Here is a 19,671-nt window from a genome sequence, read left to right on the forward strand (position 1 = left end):
TGCCATAGCACACAGCAAGATCCAGCTGGTAAATCACGAGCAAGTGGTAACTAAAAAAGCTCAACATCAGCATTAAATACCCTTCTTAAGGAAAATCACTCCTGCCATCACAAATAGTCCAAAGAGTCATCTCTCCCTTATATCACAAAAAAAAAAACTAACTCTAAACCAGTGATGCCATACCTAATTCAACCTACGGGCCATGTTAATTTCCGACACTCGTGTCGCGGTCCGAATGACAGAAAATGTAGAAAACAAAACGAAATTTACCTAAAACAAGTTTTTTTGAAAACTTGTGTATGTATCACATACATTAATTAATTGGGTACTAGAGGCTAATCTTTTTTAAGCGTCGAAAACAGACTTTATTTATGTACTTAAAATGTGAGAAACATTGTAGATAGCGTTACCAACGTCTCATTGACTTGTCTCTTGTTGGTAAATATTCCAATGGATCCTCTAGGAGTAGTTTAATAATCCTTAATTCGTGGCTCAAACTAAAAATGTTTTATTATCTGTTTATAGATTGTTGTGTTTTATAACAGCCAGACTTTACAAAACAAATATGTTCTAAATTTAAATTCACTTTTCCTGGTAGATTCTAAATTCAGAGTTCACTAGTAATATCTCCCATTTCCTAATCCTACAAATGTTAAATGTCATAATACCTAACCATCAGTGAAAACGTCAGGGCCCTAACGTAGGTCAAGATACATTTTCCTAACTTTTATTTTTTGGATAAAATAGGGGATTTTCTAAACTTTGTACTGACGTTTTGGTGGACCAAATAACAGCTGACCATAGATGTCACCTTCATCTAGATCCCCTCCAATGTGGACATTGAGGGAAACGAAGCCGCAGACAGAGAAGCAAAGAGAGCCCTAAATAACGCGGTGTCAGGAACCCAAATTCGCTGCTCGGACCTGAGACAAAGTATTGCCTCTGCCACCTATCGAGAGTAGCAGGACCGATGGGAGGCTGAGACTCACAACAAAACTCAGGCAGATTGTGGCGGATGTCAGGTGGCGGCCCACATCTAAGGGTCTGACAAGGCGTGGTAGCACGACCATGTCCAGACTTAGGATTGGCCACACCTACATCACGCACTCTTTTGTGCTGAAGAGAGAGAGCAGCCCCCACTTTGTGAGTACTGTGACTCTCGCCTCACCGTGGAACATATCCTCATTGATTGCCCCAGATACCAGGATGTCAGGAAGACATTTTTTAGAGCACACACCTTAAAAACACTATTCGACAATGTCGACCCTGGGAAGGTACTGGGCTTTGTCCAGGAGGTGGGGTTGTCTACGAAGATCTGATTTATCAATTGTGAACATATAATATTTACATACGATTTTTACCAAATTATTAAATTTTTACTACCTTTACTATTTCAACTGTGAATAGACCTTATTTTAACTGTATAGAATTTAGCTCTTGTTATGTAACGGGATAATGATCCTTATAGGATTACGGGCACGACATGGTCTAAATTGTGCCAATGTGCCTAAACTCAAACTTTTCTTTGTGAATATATTTCATAATATTTTGTTTCCTTATAAAATATCTGCCTTTAAACATGTCATCTGACAGGGATGAAAATCGGTGACTGCTAAGTATAAATCTGATACATGCAATTTTAGTATCACAACAGACATTAGCAGAGACAGTGTATGGGTTCGTAAGGTATTTTGCTGTAATTTTGATATAACTTACTAGGAAGACAAAACCTGCTGATATTATCATAATACTGGTTATATGAACATCCACAATGACCATCTAAGCAAACCAGTCCTCCAATGCATGTACTTGTGGTGCAACTGTTGCCATAACCGATATCTAAGAGAAAGATACATATATATTTATGTGTTTATATATATATATATATATATATATATATATATATATATATATATTTATATATATATATATATACTAGCTGGATATGACCCGCGGCCTGCGAGCCTTAATTAGTATATCACTAATCTAGTGCGTTGGAAAGAAAATAAAAATGTAATAATTGTTTAAGTAAAAATAATGCGTATAAAAAAAATGTTACAAGTGTTGTATAAATTATTTTATTAATGGCCAACATGTTTATCAATAATACGCCATTAATCATTTGTGTTTGTGACCTATCATACGCAATTTTTCCCTTCTTCGTTCTCATTTTTCTTGTTAGACATCCTATATCTGAGATTAACTGCACAGTGGTTTCCAGATCAGGCAGTTCTCCGTAAAGCTTTTCTTCTATTGGAGGGTTTTGGGGCCAGAATCTTGTTCGGGCCTCTAGATATAGTATGCAACTTTGAAAGACATATAGATGCTCCACAAGGGCAAGTTTCGCTACTCCCGACTTTTAATTTCTAGAACATATGTTATTTCATTTGGTTGTGTCCGCTTCTGAGGCGACAAATGTCTAGATAGCTAATTATAGGCATAATTTTTCTTGTAATTTTTAATGTGAGCTGGTCGATTTCTTATTATTCTACTCTCTATCATTTTCATCATTTCTTCTGGGTACAGACACATTTGTATTTGTTGGTTCGTTCATTCATCTTTGGCCAGTACGTCTGCCTCTGCTTATCGTAGGGCTTTTTTTTTTCTTCTTTTTTTATATATGTTAGGTTTTCAGATTTAAAAGTGAATGGTAATAAATGAATTAGGTACCAATTATAAACATGTTCATTTATGAATGATTAACATGTTTACATTTAGGCATTTAGATTATTTTTGTGTGCGCCCCTTGATGTTTATTTCATTTGAATGACAGTGCTGGGCATGCGTGTAATATTATGAATGGATCTTTTATAATATACAAGCCGGATATTTACCCTTGTGTCACAGATCTTGTGCAAGAAAAAAAAAACAATAAAAGAACAAGTTTACAAACAGAGTTTGTCTTATCACACAAACTCAGAGGCGGCCCCCATCAAATTCACCAATGGACGAGAAATATATTCAAGCCATAGTCTTATTTTGATCTTTTTAAGAAATTTAAAAAATTTGGCGTTATTTTTCACATAAAAGCAAACAGTGCAACACGTCGTCTTTGATATTACTCTTCTAGCTCTTCTGGAATAAGTAGAGTAGAGTTAAGTGATCACCTAAGATTAGCATGGAAACCTCCAGATACAGTGTCGGTGGCACCTGGTGCAGTAGCTCAGGTGTTGACAATTTAATTTTAGATTTTCCAACTTGGTTATCACTATTAGGCCTACTAATCCTAGCCTACTAATCCTGATCATAATAGGTCTAAGTAATTAATAGGTCTAGACAAAATCCAGAATGTAGAAAATATATATAGAATCTAGATCTAGACAAGATCTAGATTTCTTGACTAGTTCTAGATATAGCCTCTCTGGCGCACGTCTTGCAAGAGTGTCCGCAGTTCCGGGAAGACGTATCCAGTGGTTCACTAAGTTTGTATGGGAGCTATGAGGCACTACGCCAAAAAGCAGAGTTCCTTACCAGGGCACTACGGGAGACCTAGGTCTCCCTGCCTTGTCACCAATTGGAGTTCATCTCAGATCTAGAATCTAGATCAACATTTAGACTAGATCTGTAGACTAGTTTTTGATCTAGATCTACATAGAACTAGAACTAAAATCTAGAACTAGAATCTAGAACAAGTATTCAGACTAGAGCTAGAATTAGAACCTAGGCTAGAACTAGATCTCTAGACTTGTTCTAGATATAGTTTAGATCTGCATCAAAACTCTTGATCTAAACTAGATCTAAATCTAGATTTAGATCTATCTTGAACTAGAATCTAGATCTCGATCTAGAATCTAGACTAGGTTAGAAATTTAGAAATAGAATCTAGATCTACTAGACCTAGATCTAGGTCAATATTATGATCAAGATTAGTAAGCCTACTACTGGGTTATAGTGCCCTTATGCTGTTCGCATCACATTCACTTCTTGATGTCATACTACTACTTACAATTGAAACGAAGCTCGTATTAAAATTGTTTTAAAAACAACATTTGAATCAGTATTCTATTCCATGAGTTAGTTTGTTTTTTTTTTAAATGGAAAATCTATTTTATAATGATCCATTGATACTTTTTCCATTCTGACCTTAGATGCAAATTTTTTGTACCAAAGCTCGAATCTATGAATGAAGCTTGATTTATTAAGGAAGAAGTCTGTTGCCTTTTTAAAAGACCTACCTCCCCTGAAGTTTTTCATTGAAAATTGTTGTATTTTTTTGAAGAATCTGCTTGTATATATAATTTTCAAAATTAGATGGTTCACTTTCGGAAAAAAAGGAAGCCGTTGCATCAGAACTTTGGATGATCAAAAATATCATGATGTCCGATTTTCATTTTCTCTTCTAGTTTCTGAAATCTAAACGGGACGGACGGACAGACGGACGGATAGACAGGCCATACAAAGCTAATAGCGTCTATTCCCCTTTCGGGTGCCGCTAAAAAATGTTAAAAATGAATACGTGAATCTAAAATCCTATACTATTAAGGAGCAATTCTTGTTTTTACGTAGGTATGTATATATGTATGTATGTATGTATGTATGTATGTATGTATGTATGTATGTATGTATGTATGTATGTATGTATGTATGTATGTATGTATGTATATATGTATGTATGTTTCTATGTAGTTCTTATAGTTCGACAGTTACGCTGCACAGGGCACGTTTCCTTTATGGGGTACGAACGCATGCCAAAAGCAATCTTTTTCAGGTGGTTTGCGTAACAGAGATGCCCGACAGAAACGGTTATTAGAATACAACACAATGTTTGTAAGTCTCATGGGAAAAAAATTACCATTTTTCTTTGTTACAAAAGTTCATGTTTTAAACATATAACCTAGAGATCTAATCCCAAGTCCAAAATGTTTCGTACTAAAGACATAATGAATATACTATTTTGCAATATTAAATGTCTGAACATAACCTTTTGAGATGTTATACTGCTAATACTTCTTCCATCCAATAATAGTCCAATAGTTTTACGCTAAAGATGCAATGTAAAAGACACGACGTGAGCTGCTGCTTTTCTTGACTGTAAAATACAGCTTTTAAATCTGACCTTTATCAAGTTATTTTAGTAGTTTAGTTGAAAAATCCAAAATAAATATTTACAATTCAAGCGAACGCCAACGCTTAGTTTTAGAATATACCACTCTATCCCTAAACAACTAATTGAAATGAAAAGTTCATTTGCCAGATTCATTGATTTTAACGAGGTGATGAGGCTCATCTTTCTTCTGAATAAACGTAGCTGGGTATACCAGATTTATATCAACAGTCGGGAAAAATATATAGCAATCTTCAATCATCAAAATTTTATGTTTGTAGCAAGGGGTGTATGAGTTATAACCGTCTACCACATAAATATTTAACAAATTTATCTATTTTCATACTAGCCCATAAATAGTAGCTTTCATATTTGATGTATACATGTTGTTGTTTTTTTGGGGGGAAAGAAAAAAAAGGTTATTTCGTTGTTCACACCTCAAAAAGTTCCGAACTCACCATTTACTTCATAAGTAGCTGTAAATCCTGTGTGTGACACAGAACCGTCTGTTATAAACTGTATTAACAAATAATTGGCTGTTGATGTAGATGTTCTCAGAGACACTGATCCCGAAATATTAGTCAGTGATGTTGAATGAAAATACCTTCCGTCATACACTCTTACGTGATCACAACAGGTCTCAGTATCAACTAGAAGAAATCTATGGAAATAACATTAAATATGATAAATTGATAATAAAAGAAAATAAAGCACTAAAAGGACATAATTATTGTTACCACACACGTGAAAAGGGTGGAAAGAGGGAGAACTTGAAAATCCCCCACTTGAGGTGGGCCCAAATTAGAGTTGTTTTTTTTTACATTAAATATAAAATATTACGCAAAATGCAGGGGCCCCCAAGGAGGTCTAGCCCCCCCGGGTCTCCAAATGATAGTAAATTCCTAGCTAAGCCACTGATTGTTACTAAATTTCTCGTTAGTTAATCTGCGACAATGTTTTAATGTGTTATAAGCAATAAAAAAAAGTGCATGATATCTGGATGTTCAAAGTAAGCCACTCCACAATAGATTTAGAATTGTCTCAGTCTTGAATTTTTAGCTATTGTTTAGGTATTAAAATCTAAAAGCACTAGTGAATATTGGATGTCACCAACGCCTCTATCGTGTTCAAAATAAGTTCAACCGTTACTTAATATTTATATTTTTAATTGTAGTAGTATAGAACTGTATCTTTTACTTTAAAAAAAAAAGAAAAATATTATATATTAAGTGTAAGTGTAACAATTACTTAGGATCAGTCATGCAATTAACTTTGCAGTAGATCTACGTTCTAGAGCGGTTCTGGCCCACGGGCTGTATTTTGGGCATCACAGTTCTAGTCTAGCGATAATAGACCTGTGTGATTAGAAATATTTTTGCCAATCATTTTGTTTTAGCACTATTTCATACTTATTGTTTTCTCAATGCGCTCTGATCCTATCACTTGTCTAGACCAGTTGGGGAAAAGGGGAAAGAACTAACTGTGCCCATATTACCGTGATTGTTGTCCATTTCACTCGTATTCCCTTTCCACTGTTAACCAAGGTTCACATGTTTTTATTTTCACGCTTTAGGTGTGTATAAAGTATTATAAAATACAAGGTTACTATTTTTTATTAGCGACACCTGGCAACGGCTTTGAGGTCTGTTTTGTTCCTATTGGTAACAGTTACAATATTGTCTTAGCCACACTCCTTTATTCTATTTCCAAATCGTATTTCAATTACTTGTATTCCCTTGAACATGTTATAAAGAATGTAAATGTAAATGATGTAGCTTGTAAAAAAAAAAATGAAGTCTCACAAACTCTTATCGTATATGTACTTAAAATGTTTAAGAATAAAGTTACTGCATACGGTTGTCAGTGTGCAAACTGATTTTGTTTATCTAGATTAACTTACGTTGTTCTAATAATATTCCCTGGCTCGGCTGAAATAAGCCAGGTGTTGTTCAATATTTCATTATAGGACACGGGATATCCTGGGCTTACTATGTATCCAGACCTTTCATTTAATTCACTTGCTGTACCTATCAGACATACAATAAAATAGTTTTATTCAAAATGTCAATTTAAAGAAGAGCTTTACCTATTAACCGGATATGCTAACCTAAACAGCTAGAAATAAAATATGTATGACATGCATACGCCTGTTTTAAATAAATCAAACTGCATGATTCATTCTATTTCTTTTGTTTGACTATCTATAAAGAAAGCCTAAATAGTTTGAATTCGTTTGAAGAAATCATTATTTAACTTGTTTTACAATATTACATAAATTTAGCTGATTTACAGAATAAATTTTGTTTTGTATAAGGGACAACTCTTAAAGCTTTAGACTTACTTCTTGTATAATAGATAGCTCTAAATCCTCGATAAGAACTCGAAGCTTTTTGGTATAAAACTGTCAGATTATTTGATTTGGAAGCTAGAAATCTCTTCGTAGAATTCATTCTATCACAAGTTTTGTAGAGTAAATGTGTAGAACCTTCTAGAATTTCCAAATAGTTTGTCCCACAACCTGTTGATTGATACATGTCTACTTCCACAACACTAAAATAAACAATTCGATACTATTAACTGATGACTTATTATATTTGAAAACCTTTGTATATTTATAACATTTATTCTATTGTTATTGTTATCATAAGATACATTCTTGATTGTAGCACACCCATAATATAAGGTTCATCCGTTACGAAAATATGTTTGCATTTAAATAATAGTAAGCTATTTTTCTTTTTTTTTTTTGGCTTTTATGAAGCAGATCATGTGACTTCATGACCGGTGAGAGTGCAATATGGGCTAGCTCAATGACAATGACCAATTGCCCAAACAATGTCAGGCGCTCTAAAGTGAGTATTCTAGGATTTCTACAGTAAACGTTTAGCAATAGGATTCAGAACTATTATCAAACGTTAAATTAAATAGATTTCTTATTACTGCTTTTTTTTCTATTTGAATACACTAGTAAAAAAGTATGTAAATAAATATATATAAAAAAAGAGTTTTACACAATTGTTATATATGTTCTCGGCTCTCCATAGATTGACCAATTGACCAGACTTCCTGGGCTGACGCTGCTTGGGCTAACAAGGTAACCACATTCTCCCGCAGAGCTAAATATGGGACCACCGTCTGTAAAATTTAAAGATATAAATTTTAATGTGTAATACACATGACGGGTTATGGAAGAAATGTATAAAAAGAACAAATGATCAATCAGAAGACGACATAACATTTAAAACGAAATGGATCGGTCTTCATGGAGACCCAACAGATCAAAAATCGAACGCATAGGTGGTGACATAACATTCTCGTACGTTTGAGGTATGGGGGCCGCACGAATAAATAATAAGTAAAATGTGAGTGACAGAAAAGGTCGAAATTTGACCCTTCTAACAGAAAAAAAGGGGCGTAGAAAGAGGATGGGTGAGATGTATTAAAAGATCTTTAATGATAACGTCTCTCGCCAGAACGACTTAACGATCAGATCTAGAACATAAAACTGTATCTCTTCAGTGAAATATTTCATTTCTTATTACGTTTAAACAAGAAGATGAAGTAGATCAAGTAGATGTTATTCGATCCTTATTTAAACATGAATTTAATACTATACAATTTATAGATTTAATACTATACAATTTATAGATTTAATACTATACAATTTATAGATTTAATACTATACAATTTATAGATTTAATACTATACAACTTATAGATTTAATACTATACAATTTATAGATTTAATACTATACAATTTATAGATTTAATACTATACAATTTATAGATTTAATACTATACAATTTATAGATTTAATACTATACAATTTATAGATTTAATACTATACAATTTATAGATTTAATACTATACAATTTATAGATTTAATACTATACAATTTATAGATTTATAACTATACAATTTATAGATTTAATACTATACAATTTATAGATTTAATACTATACAATTTAACCTTAGAAAGAAATATTGTTTTCACGTCCAGCTTGATACCACATAGTGCACTTTAAGAAGTGAAATGTTCTATTGATTTCTATAACAAATAAATATTCTATTATTATGGTTTTTTTTTACAAAGCTTATATCAACTCACTCTGTCTGTCTGTCTGTGTGTCTGTCTCTGTCTGACCAAAAGTTTCTATATGTTATTTTTCCGACACGCAATCTCGGATCAAGTTATATTTCACACAACTATATCTTGTACTTTATAACACTTGAATCAATAAAAAGTTAACTAACGATTGGTATCAAAATACTTTATTTTGTATCTCAAACAAGGGAAAGAAATAGTATTTAACCTAAGAGGTAGTATAAGCTGAATTAGTCCCCTTTATATTACCCTGCCGATTGAGACTTACTGAATACAAACATGAAATATAAATAATACATAACTATACAATCTTGTTCATTGTTCATATATTCTTCCTGGTTACCGTGTTGGCTTGAGAAGTCTAAGAAGGTTTTAGCCCACAAATTCGAATCAAAAATCCCTTAAAAAAAACACATTTAAAAAGACACCCCGTTATTTCTCCCCCTTTCCAACTGGTCCAGGCAATTGAAAGGATCATAGAATATTGAGAACGCTGAAGGAATGAAATTGAGCTAAATAAAATAATTGGTAAAGAAATATTTCTAATCTCACAGATTTATTGTTGTTAGTTTAGAATCTAGATCTACTACAAATTTAATGACATGACTCATCCAAACTAATTGATACACATTAATATTAGCTTTGTTTTTTAAACAGTATTTTTATTATAGTTTGCTTGTTTTTTCACTTATTTCTAGTTGTAAACGATGGGTAAACTTAGTACCGACTAAAATTAGATTAAAAGCCAATATTTATTTTCACTGCCTAAAACGAATATTGTGTTAGAAGAAATATGTTTCTGTTGTAATCCTCTTTCAGTCAATCTTGACTCAATATTTAAATTCCGCATACTGAAAGATGATGAAAAAATGTAATAAGAAGCCCATAACTTCTTTCCTGTTAATTAGGTCGACTACAGAGGCATACTTAATGATATCCTGTTGAAACAGCTGTTAGGATAATACCATTCTTCACAATTCACACAAACGTGTGATTAGCATACAAACCAATGAAAAAGTCTATTTAAAAGTCTATAATAATGAGGATTTTAATTATTTAAAAACATTTTAGAGATTATCCTTGTAGGAATGTATTATTTAAAGAGCAAGTTTCTTACAGCCAGTCCAGCTTCTTGTCTTCACTTGTGGTTCAATAATTGGGGCCCAAGGGATTGTAATCACTGACAGGGAAACCTCAGCTGCCTTGCGGCTACACCAAAACATAGGAAAGGTTTCGGCGATTCAAGCCTGAGAAAAAAAATCAGGTCTCCTAGGCAACATGTGGCACATTACGACAGACCTTTGGGTTAGGGAAACCTAACTGTATCGGCACCTACATTGCCTTCAAACACATTTGCTGTATAGCTGACATCGTAACGACCATAGCTAATATCCAGGAGGCGCGGTGGCTGTGTGGTAAACAGCTTGGCTTCCAAACGGGGGGGTCCGGGATTCGAATCCTGGTGAAGCCTGGCATTTTTTATTTCGGGATCTTTTTAGCGTCCCTGAGTCCACCCAGATCTAATGGGTACCCGACATTAGATGGGTGAAAGTAAAGGCGGTTGGTCGTTGTGCTGGCCACATGACACCTTCGTTAACCGTAGGCCACAAAAACAGATGACCTTTACATCATCTGCCCTAAAGACCACAAGGACTGAAAGGGAAGTTTTTAATAGCTAATATCAATTATATGAGATGATCAAGCGACTAAAGGAGAACATGTAACATTTAATTTCTAGAATTAATTAATTAACTTACTTTTAACACATAATCCACTAGTTGAGTCTATGAATGAGTCTGAGTGACAATTGCATGTCTTTGTATCAGGGTTGCAGTATTCTGTCACACATTGAGAATTAGTTGTACAGCTTTGCCCATAAGCCTTCTTCGTATAATCTGGTGTGTTGCATCTTGTGTAGGCATCCAAATATTTTAGCTTTAAATAAAAAGAATGTAAAAAAATAATAAAAAAAATAATATAATATACAGTAAACTATCCCCTGCGTGCGTTTGCAAATAGTATGATTACATGTGAAATTTACATCAGTAGAACGTATATTGTGTGTGGTATCATACATATTGTTTGTTCTAAATATGTTTGTTTTTTTGTAAAACATACTTGTAAAACTAATTTCTTCACGGATAATGAATATTATTAAAATTGTATATTTATTATTATTATTATTATTAATATTATTATTATTATTGTTGTTGTTGTTGTTATTGTTATACACGTGTTTTGATAATTATATGCTGTATCGGTTGTCGTTCTTGTGCTTGTAACTAGTCTGTAAGAATGTGTTCACGAAATGTGTGTTGTGTAGTCATTCAGTGTATTAAAGCCATTCTAAGTAGCGGACAAGGTTTTCGACTCTGTTATCATTATGTTCATAACAAATTTAATACACTGAATCTAAACTGTGAAGTTGTAAGAATTTCGAAATGTAACGATTCCTCAAAGTGCAAGCAATCAACACACACACATGAAGTAAATGCATTAGCTAGCAAGTGTTTCTTTTGCGGCAGGGTTAAGCATCCCCGCTCTCAATGCCCTGCAAGGGAGGCTACTTCTAATCAGTGCTTCAAAAAGGGTCATTTTTAAAGAGTATGCAAATCGAAATCTTCAACAGTTTCGGCTATCGCTACTGTGCAGCCTTTAAGTTTAAATAAATCTACGATACCCATTTTCATTAACAATTGAAAGCCCTAGTAGACACTGGGAACTGTGAAAGCTTTATTTCAACGCACATTGCTAAGAAGCACAAATGGCCGACCTGTTCCTTAGGCAACAATAATCTTAATGGCTTCCATCCATCTATCTCGAATCACTCAAGGACACATCTACAACTCAAAAAATGAACGATACGAAGGAGTTAAACTCTCTCTACGAGACAATTTGTACTCCAACGTCATTCTTAGACTTGACTTTATAAGTTTGCACCAAAACCTGTTTATTCCTTTCGATGGTCAAAAACCATCGTTGTGCCTGAGTTCGCTCCAGCCAGCAAAGGTAGAGGCTCCTAGCCTATTTAGTAATCTGTCACCAAACTGTATCCCAGTGGTTACAAAGTCTCGCAGATACTCAATTCCAGATAGAAAGTTTATAGAGAAGGAAATTCAACAACTTATGAAGGATGAGATTATTGAACCATATAAATCTTCCTGGTGTGCACAAGTCGTAGTCACAACAAATGACAGACATAAGAAAAGAATGGTTATAGACTACAGCCAAACCATAAACCGGTTCACTCTACTAGACGCCTACCCTATGCCCAGAATTGACGACCTAGCAGAAAAGATTCCCAATGCTCTGTATATGGCACTTTAGACCTGAAAAGTGCATACCATCAGATTCCTATAAAAGAAGAGGAAAGGCCGTTCACAGCCTTCGAAGCATGTGAGAAACTGTATCGATTCCGTCGGATTCCGTTTGGTGTTACGAATGGAGTCGCCTTTTTTCAACGTACTATTGACAAAATCATCGAAGACAACGACTCACTAATACTTTTGCTTATGTGGACAATGTGACCATCTGCGGTCAGGACTCTGAATCACACGACCGAAACCTACAGTGCTTTCTTGACAGTGCTCAAAAGTATGGAATCACTTTTAATGAAACAAAAAGTGAAATTAGCACTTCTAAAGTGAGACTGTTAGGATACGAGATTTCCAGAGGACAACTTAAGAGTTCTAGTAAGCTGATGAACTTTTACTTTTTGTAATTGGGCCTAGTTCTTCTTACTCTAAGATTGAATCCATGTGTAGTTTCATCTGCTTGAGCTTTCGACGGTTTTACTATGCACCTATAAAAAATCAAACCTATGTAATCTATATATATAATTCTCTTCGTCGCTCAAGAGTTTGGACGATAAGAAGAAATAAACGACTGATCAGTCTCTTATTTCTGCGGATAGTCACCCCACGAACAAACAAGAGGGTTAGGGGGGGGGGAAGCATTCACTACATAGCAGGGCATGACCGTTGTGAGCAAGAAAGATCACTCTTTTTTTTATTTCTACCTCACGTAAAAAAGAGGGGTGGTTGAGAACAAGTAGTATTTTACAGGAGTTTAAATTATTATAATATTCCAGACTTATTGGCACTATTTGCTAATTATATACACAAGTTTTCATATAATTGTTTTGGGCATTTAGAGAATCTTTAAGCACTAAATTTAGAAAGCCTTCAGGATAGAAGACTCAAAAGTAAAGTAGCAATTATATATAAAACACTGAACCATTATCTTCAAATACAAAAATAAAATCAATAAAAATACTCAGTAAGGCACATTTCCCATTCTACCTACTAGGTAAAATTAGTACAAATGCTCCTTCTTCCCTAGTGCTATTAGAGCCTGAGCTAACCAGGAAAACCAATGACTTAGTAGAATTTAGGTCTTTGGTTAATATGCATAACTAAATGCATGACGCATAGGACGTAATCATCTTCTTATTTGAAGAAACGTCTGTATTATATAAGATAAGACATCTAACCCTTGTCTGTTAAAGTTAAGTACAATTGAAGTTATTTGTGAATCTTACCGTGCAAATGCTCAAAATCAAGAAAACATGAACGTGACACAATGTCCCCATCTTGTATTTAGTAAGAAAGAAACGATTTGATAAATTAAACACTGTAATTTACTTCCTTCTTGCCAAGTGACGCAGTGTATTCTATTTCGAGCTTATTTTATCTAGTGAAATGCTTACCTGGACGAGTTATATATTTTTAGGTATGTTTCTTTTTATAGAAGTCTTTTATACTGGCCTGGCATCGTTACTGCACTTCATCAAAGCTATCCAATTGCTCAGCCCAGCCTAAGTTCAATTAAAAAGTATATTAGGGAAAAATGTTTATACATTTGAAATCATTTTATTTTAACGATTGTGGATTTAAATGTAGTGGGAAAGAGTGGTTGTAGTTTATGTGTAGTTTGACAGATAAGATAATTTTATTGATGCAATCAAATGGAAATTCAGTTTGACTACAATTAACAACCTCATCGTAACTAGTTTACAAAAACAATATAGATGCAACTACGAACAACATTCACACACGAAACTCATTCACACACGATGATTTGCTAACGTTTAAGCTTTAATAAATAAAATGAAAACTGCATTCCTAATGTTCTCTAATGAATGTGTATTATTCTGCTATAAGAACAGCAGTCATGAATGTAAATGAAATGTGGGCAATGAAAAAAAAACAGAAACTCAAGCTAAACAGTTTAAGGGGTTACTGGATAGTGAAATTTTTTTTTTTTATTTTTGCTTTAACTTAATAACTATTGTTATATTATATCATATGACAACTCAATAATAAAAAATATATATTGAATGTTGTCTAATGTTTCCGGGTTGCCATGGTAACGGCAGCCATCTTGAAAATAAATTTGAACAATTAATATAGATGATGCCTATTATTAGCTATCCCGACAAGATCAACGTCTAATCTTTCAACTCAGCACTGGACACAACAAAATGAGACAACATATGTACCGGAAGCTCAAAATTGGAACCAATGAAATCTGTCCATGTGGAGTGTCACCGGAGAATGCTGACCATGTCCTTCAAAGCTGCAATATTTAACAAGAGGCCCGTACAAGACACTGGCCCCAAAACAAACCAATAGTTCTCTGATTTGGAAACCACTGCGCAGTTCATCTCATGTATTGGTCTAGTCATCTGAACACTGTAACAGTTCATCTCATATATTGGACTAGTCATCTGAACACTGTAACAGTTCATCTCATATATTGGACTAGTCATCTGAACACTGTAACAGTTCATCTCATATATTGGTCTAGTCATCTGAACACTCCAACATAACAATGAGAACGAGAAAAAAAAAGAAGAAGAATATAGATCTATACTAGATAAGGTTTCGCAATGTTGTTAACGCCTGAAGTGGTAATGATGTTAAGCCCATCATAACCTATAAAATGCTTGCACGCTTCTCAAATAGCCTCTGACAATCAGTTCAACTCCTGGCCTCCACGTGTGGTTCAGATAATAAGCATAGCGGCACTGTTGACACTGACAGGAGAAGGGGCAAAGGCAAGCAACTGGCTCCTAAACCAGTAAGGAGGGGCTCGTTAGCCTTGGTAGGCTACCCATCTAGGAGAAGGAAAACTCCGCTGCCTTACGGCTATACCCAAACACTGATAAGACTTCGGGGAGACGAAACTATCAGGAGCTGGTGACCCTTACGCAGATTGTGGCACAATGTGTTACAGCCTGGCAGAGCCTGAGGTGCTACTGATCCCAAATTGTATCGGATATTCCATTCCTTTGGTCACATCAGCTGCGTGCAGTTGTGTGGGTGATATATTGCCGACCATAAACAATGCCCAGGCACTCTTCTCGAGTTCTACAAGATTGAAGACTAACCATTAATAAAATTTCTTACCCGTAAGAATACCCGCCTACGCTGTAATATATATATATATATATATATATATATATATATATATATATATATATATATATATATATATATATATATATATATATATATATATATATATATATATATATAGTTACATGGGCGCCCGCAGGATTTTCTGCAGGAGGTGCAAGTTTCTACCTATGGCTCAAAGTCGAGGCTTCAATTTTTCAATTTTCTTATTACGGAGAATATAACTTAAAAGAGTCCCCCTTTGCCCCGTTCCCACATCAATGCCATATTAAGTGCACTGTAAATAGTTGTTTTATGAAATAAACCAAATGAAACATATGAACAAACTATTGACTGTACACGTGGTTAAGTTTATCCGTGTGACACATGCCTCCCTACCGTCACCAAACAAAAACTGCAAACTTTGAATTTAACTGCCGAAACTGTGAATAACTTTACTAATGAGCTCCATCTCGTTGCAATGGACAAGCTGGCGTTTAACGCTTTTCGTTAATGAAGAAACTAACGAATAAAGATACGGAATTAAAAGCGTATTCTGTAATAACTCCCAAAAAGTGTTCCTCAGCATGGTCAAGTTGGTTTTTGATTATGTCATTAATGTAGCCAGTAATGTGCTGTTGAGTGGTCACTCTATTAAGTTGGACAGACAGCAACATCTGGGAAACTGGTTCAATAACAGATGGATAATTGACGACAATTAATAAAGAAATAAGCAACACATGGGAAGCAGGCGCTGATTACACATGTAGTTTGTCTGGTTTCACTTACAGCCTACAGACGTTATTTTAAGAAGCTTTAAACAGCCAAAGATCTTCTGAAACTTGTGACTGAAATCAGATTTGTATTTCTCAGTCCATTGTGTCTCACACAAAAGAGGTAAATTTAGCACTGTCTAGACTGTACACAGTGTATTCACTTACAATGACGTTAGACACAAACAGTGCGTCTCTCTAAACAACAGGGACAAAACCAATGAAGTCTTCTCGGGGAAAAAAAAAGAGCAAACAAAAAAACATATCATATCCTAGGCCTTATCTAAATATAGAAAACTATAATTATATGCCAACAAACACACATCGCCAAGACTAACGTGCTTCAGTATATTGAATTTCAAACCTACATAACGCTTGCATGGTCGGACATGAATTACAGATTAACCTGAACTAAATTCTTACAATAATATCATCTCCTTATAACTGAACCTCAGTGGAAGACCTACTCCTTAAGTTGCTACTCAGTGGAAGACCTACTCCTTAAGTTGCTACTCAGTGGAAGACCTACTCCTTAAGTTGCTACTCAGTGGAAGCCCTACTCCTTAAGCTGCTACTCAGTGGAAGCCCTATTCCTTAAGTTGCTACTCAGTGGAAGACCTACTCCTTAAGTTGCTACTCAGTGGAAGCCCTACTCCTTAAGTTGCTACTCAGTGGAAGACCTACTCCTTAAGCTGCTACTCAGTGGAAGCCCTACTCCTTAAGTTGCTACTCAGTGGAAGAACTACTCCTTAAGTTGCTACTCAGTGGAAGCCCTACTCCTTAAGTTGCTACTCAGTGGAAGCCCTACTCCTTAAGTTGCTACTCAGTGGAAGACCTACTCCTTAAGTTGCTACTCAGTGGAAGACCTACTCCTTAAGTTGCTACTCAGTGGAAGACCTACTCCTTAAGTTGCTATTCAGTGGAAGACCTACTCCTTAAGTTGCTACTCAGTGGAAGACCTACTCCTTAAGTTGCTACTCAGAGGAAGGTAATTGATATAAAGATGTAAAACAAGTTGGCTAATCAGAATTCAAAGCGATGCATGTAGATGGTCGGGGATCAATTCCTGACAATCCTAGGCTAGTCTACTGTAACATTAACTTATCTTTACAACTGTACCTCAGTCTCCAATGGAAGCACTACGTGTTCAGTTGCTACTTAGACTCTAATTGATTTGATAGCGCAAAAAACAAAAAAGCTAGTATTAGGCTAATCCTAATCCAGGGGGGGGTGCATGTGCACCACCTCGCACCTCCCCCTGCTGGCGCCCATGTATATATATACGCACCATTTCTACAGCTCAAATAGTAAAGAGGGAAAAAAAGTTACAGTATCTTTCGTTATATAGAGTTTACAAATTATAATTAGAGAAATCTCATCCTGTGCTGAATTCTAGGAACTGTTCCCTATTCCACGTAACACTTTGTAAAGCAGAAATTTGGCTTTTCAATTTATTTCTCTCTCGAATCTTCTTTGCGCTCGCATTAAAAGACACAAAGATAAAGATTAATTATATCTGCAGAATTTTAAGTTTCAACATCTTTAACAGGTCTTTGCAATCAGACCATCATAAAAAATATTATTGAATTAAATACAATTTTACATATGAGTAAAACTGTGGACATATAATATTTTTATCATTTTAATGTTTTCATATATATATATATATATATATATATATATATATATATATATACATATATATATATATATATATATATATATATATATATATTTATATATTTATATATTTATATATATATGTAACTTGTAAGACCAATTCTTCGAGGATAATAAAGATGTATTATAATAATTATGGGAATTACGAACTAATATTCATTTTCTGTTAATATTATTATTATATTTATTATCATCCTTATTATTATTATTGTTATTATTATAATTAATAATGACTCCTAAAGGGTACAGTTTTACGTAGTCTGTATGTTTGTCAGTCCGTCTCGTTTAGATCGCAAAAACAAGAAAACATTTTGAAAATAAGAAATCATAATAATTTAGTTCCTGCTAAGTTATTATTAGTTCTGTAGCCAGGGAATGAAGCAAAGCCAAGTATTTAAATAAATACAATGTACATGTCTAGATTATGCGGTAAACTGATTTTTTCTAGAAAAGACAGTGTTATATGTCAAAATGGTATGTACTTCTAAGGGCTAAATTGATAATAGCATAAAAGACAGTGCTAAACAATATTACTCGTTGCTTATGGTTACATCGTAATTAATAAATCCTACTAGTATTTAACGTGCAATTAAGTTAATTAAGAAATGTGTTATCAGGGGCGTAGCTAGGAATTTTCCATCATTTAGGGTCTGGGAAGCATGACCTCTATGGGGGTTCCTGCATTTTGCGTAATATTTAATATTTAATGTAAAACAAAACACTCAATTGGGGACCCACCTCAAGCGGGGGCCCGGGGGGATTTTCAAATTTATTTTCCCTACCACACCCCTACTCTAGCTACGCCACTGCGCGTAATTATGCAATTGACGAAAACAAAAAAGAAGCTACTGTGACTTACATACCGACACTCATATAATGACATAGATAACAAAGATATAGTGTTACATTATAAGCCTGGCAAACATATTTTCCTAATACTACAGGGTGACCTGAAGATGTGTGCGTGCAAGTAGGCTTTATGTTATTGAATAGATAGTGTCCGCTTCGCTTGCATCAATAAAGTAATATTAGAATATTACTTCCCGATAACCCAAATAATGAATAAATGCTGAACTATTTGTGTCTGATTTACATATTTTATAGTAAAAGCATAATATCATACAGGATATTTTCGTTTCAAAATTCGATTTATGAGTCAGCATGGCTACCCAATTTAACAACTGAATTAACTTTTTGTTTTTATTTTAGATGTCTTTTTCTTTTTACAAAGGTACAAAAATACATACCCATATACGTATTATAATTACTGACAAATAATATATTTTTATAACGAGCAAGAGTATAACTAAAAAATCAATTAGAACTGCTTGATTAATATATAATATTTTAATGAAACTATTGGTGATTAGCTAAATTGTTTTAATTTGCTGAACAAAATTGATAAGGCTGATTGTCAGTTGTATTACCTCCAATAAATAAGGGCGCGGGATTAAGGACAACACATTACATTTCAAAACAAAAGAATAGATATTTTATTGTCATCATTTTTACAAAAACAAAGAAAAAATTAATATTTCAAATGCAAGTGTTAATAAGGACCTGAACTGTATAAAGTATTAATTGTTCGAACGTCTATAAGGTTAGTTGTGCATTGAAATAAAAGACACTATAACATACACAATCCTATCTTCTGCTTGTTCTGTTTCAAGTG

The 19,671-nt window shown here is 34.2% G+C and overlaps 1 protein-coding gene across 3 annotated transcripts in view; it reads right to left on the reverse strand.

Annotated features, from left to right (window-relative positions):
• LOC106075058 (prion-like-(Q/N-rich) domain-bearing protein 25) overlaps positions 1-13,759 on the reverse strand; it is a 36,675-nt gene extending 22,916 nt beyond the window's left edge. For all 3 annotated transcript variants that reach the window (XM_056033558.1, XM_056033557.1, XM_013235978.2), the window contains exons 1-7: positions 13,689-13,759; positions 10,906-11,083; positions 8,056-8,179; positions 7,386-7,594; positions 6,945-7,071; positions 5,503-5,705; positions 1,717-1,839 (exon numbers count right to left, since the gene is read on the reverse strand). In XM_056033558.1, coding sequence (XP_055889533.1) covers positions 1,717-1,839; positions 5,503-5,705; positions 6,945-7,071; positions 7,386-7,594; positions 8,056-8,179; positions 10,906-11,083; positions 13,689-13,739 — 1,015 coding nt within the window. In that variant the 5' untranslated portion in view covers positions 13,740-13,759. The remainder of the gene's footprint in view (positions 1-1,716; positions 1,840-5,502; positions 5,706-6,944; positions 7,072-7,385; positions 7,595-8,055; positions 8,180-10,905; positions 11,084-13,688) is intronic.
• Between the last annotated feature and the right edge of the window lie 5,912 nt (positions 13,760-19,671).

This window comes from Biomphalaria glabrata, chromosome 6 (assembly GCF_947242115.1).
Source record: "Biomphalaria glabrata chromosome 6, xgBioGlab47.1, whole genome shotgun sequence".
In the NCBI taxonomy this organism is placed as follows: Eukaryota; Metazoa; Mollusca; class Gastropoda; family Planorbidae; genus Biomphalaria; species Biomphalaria glabrata.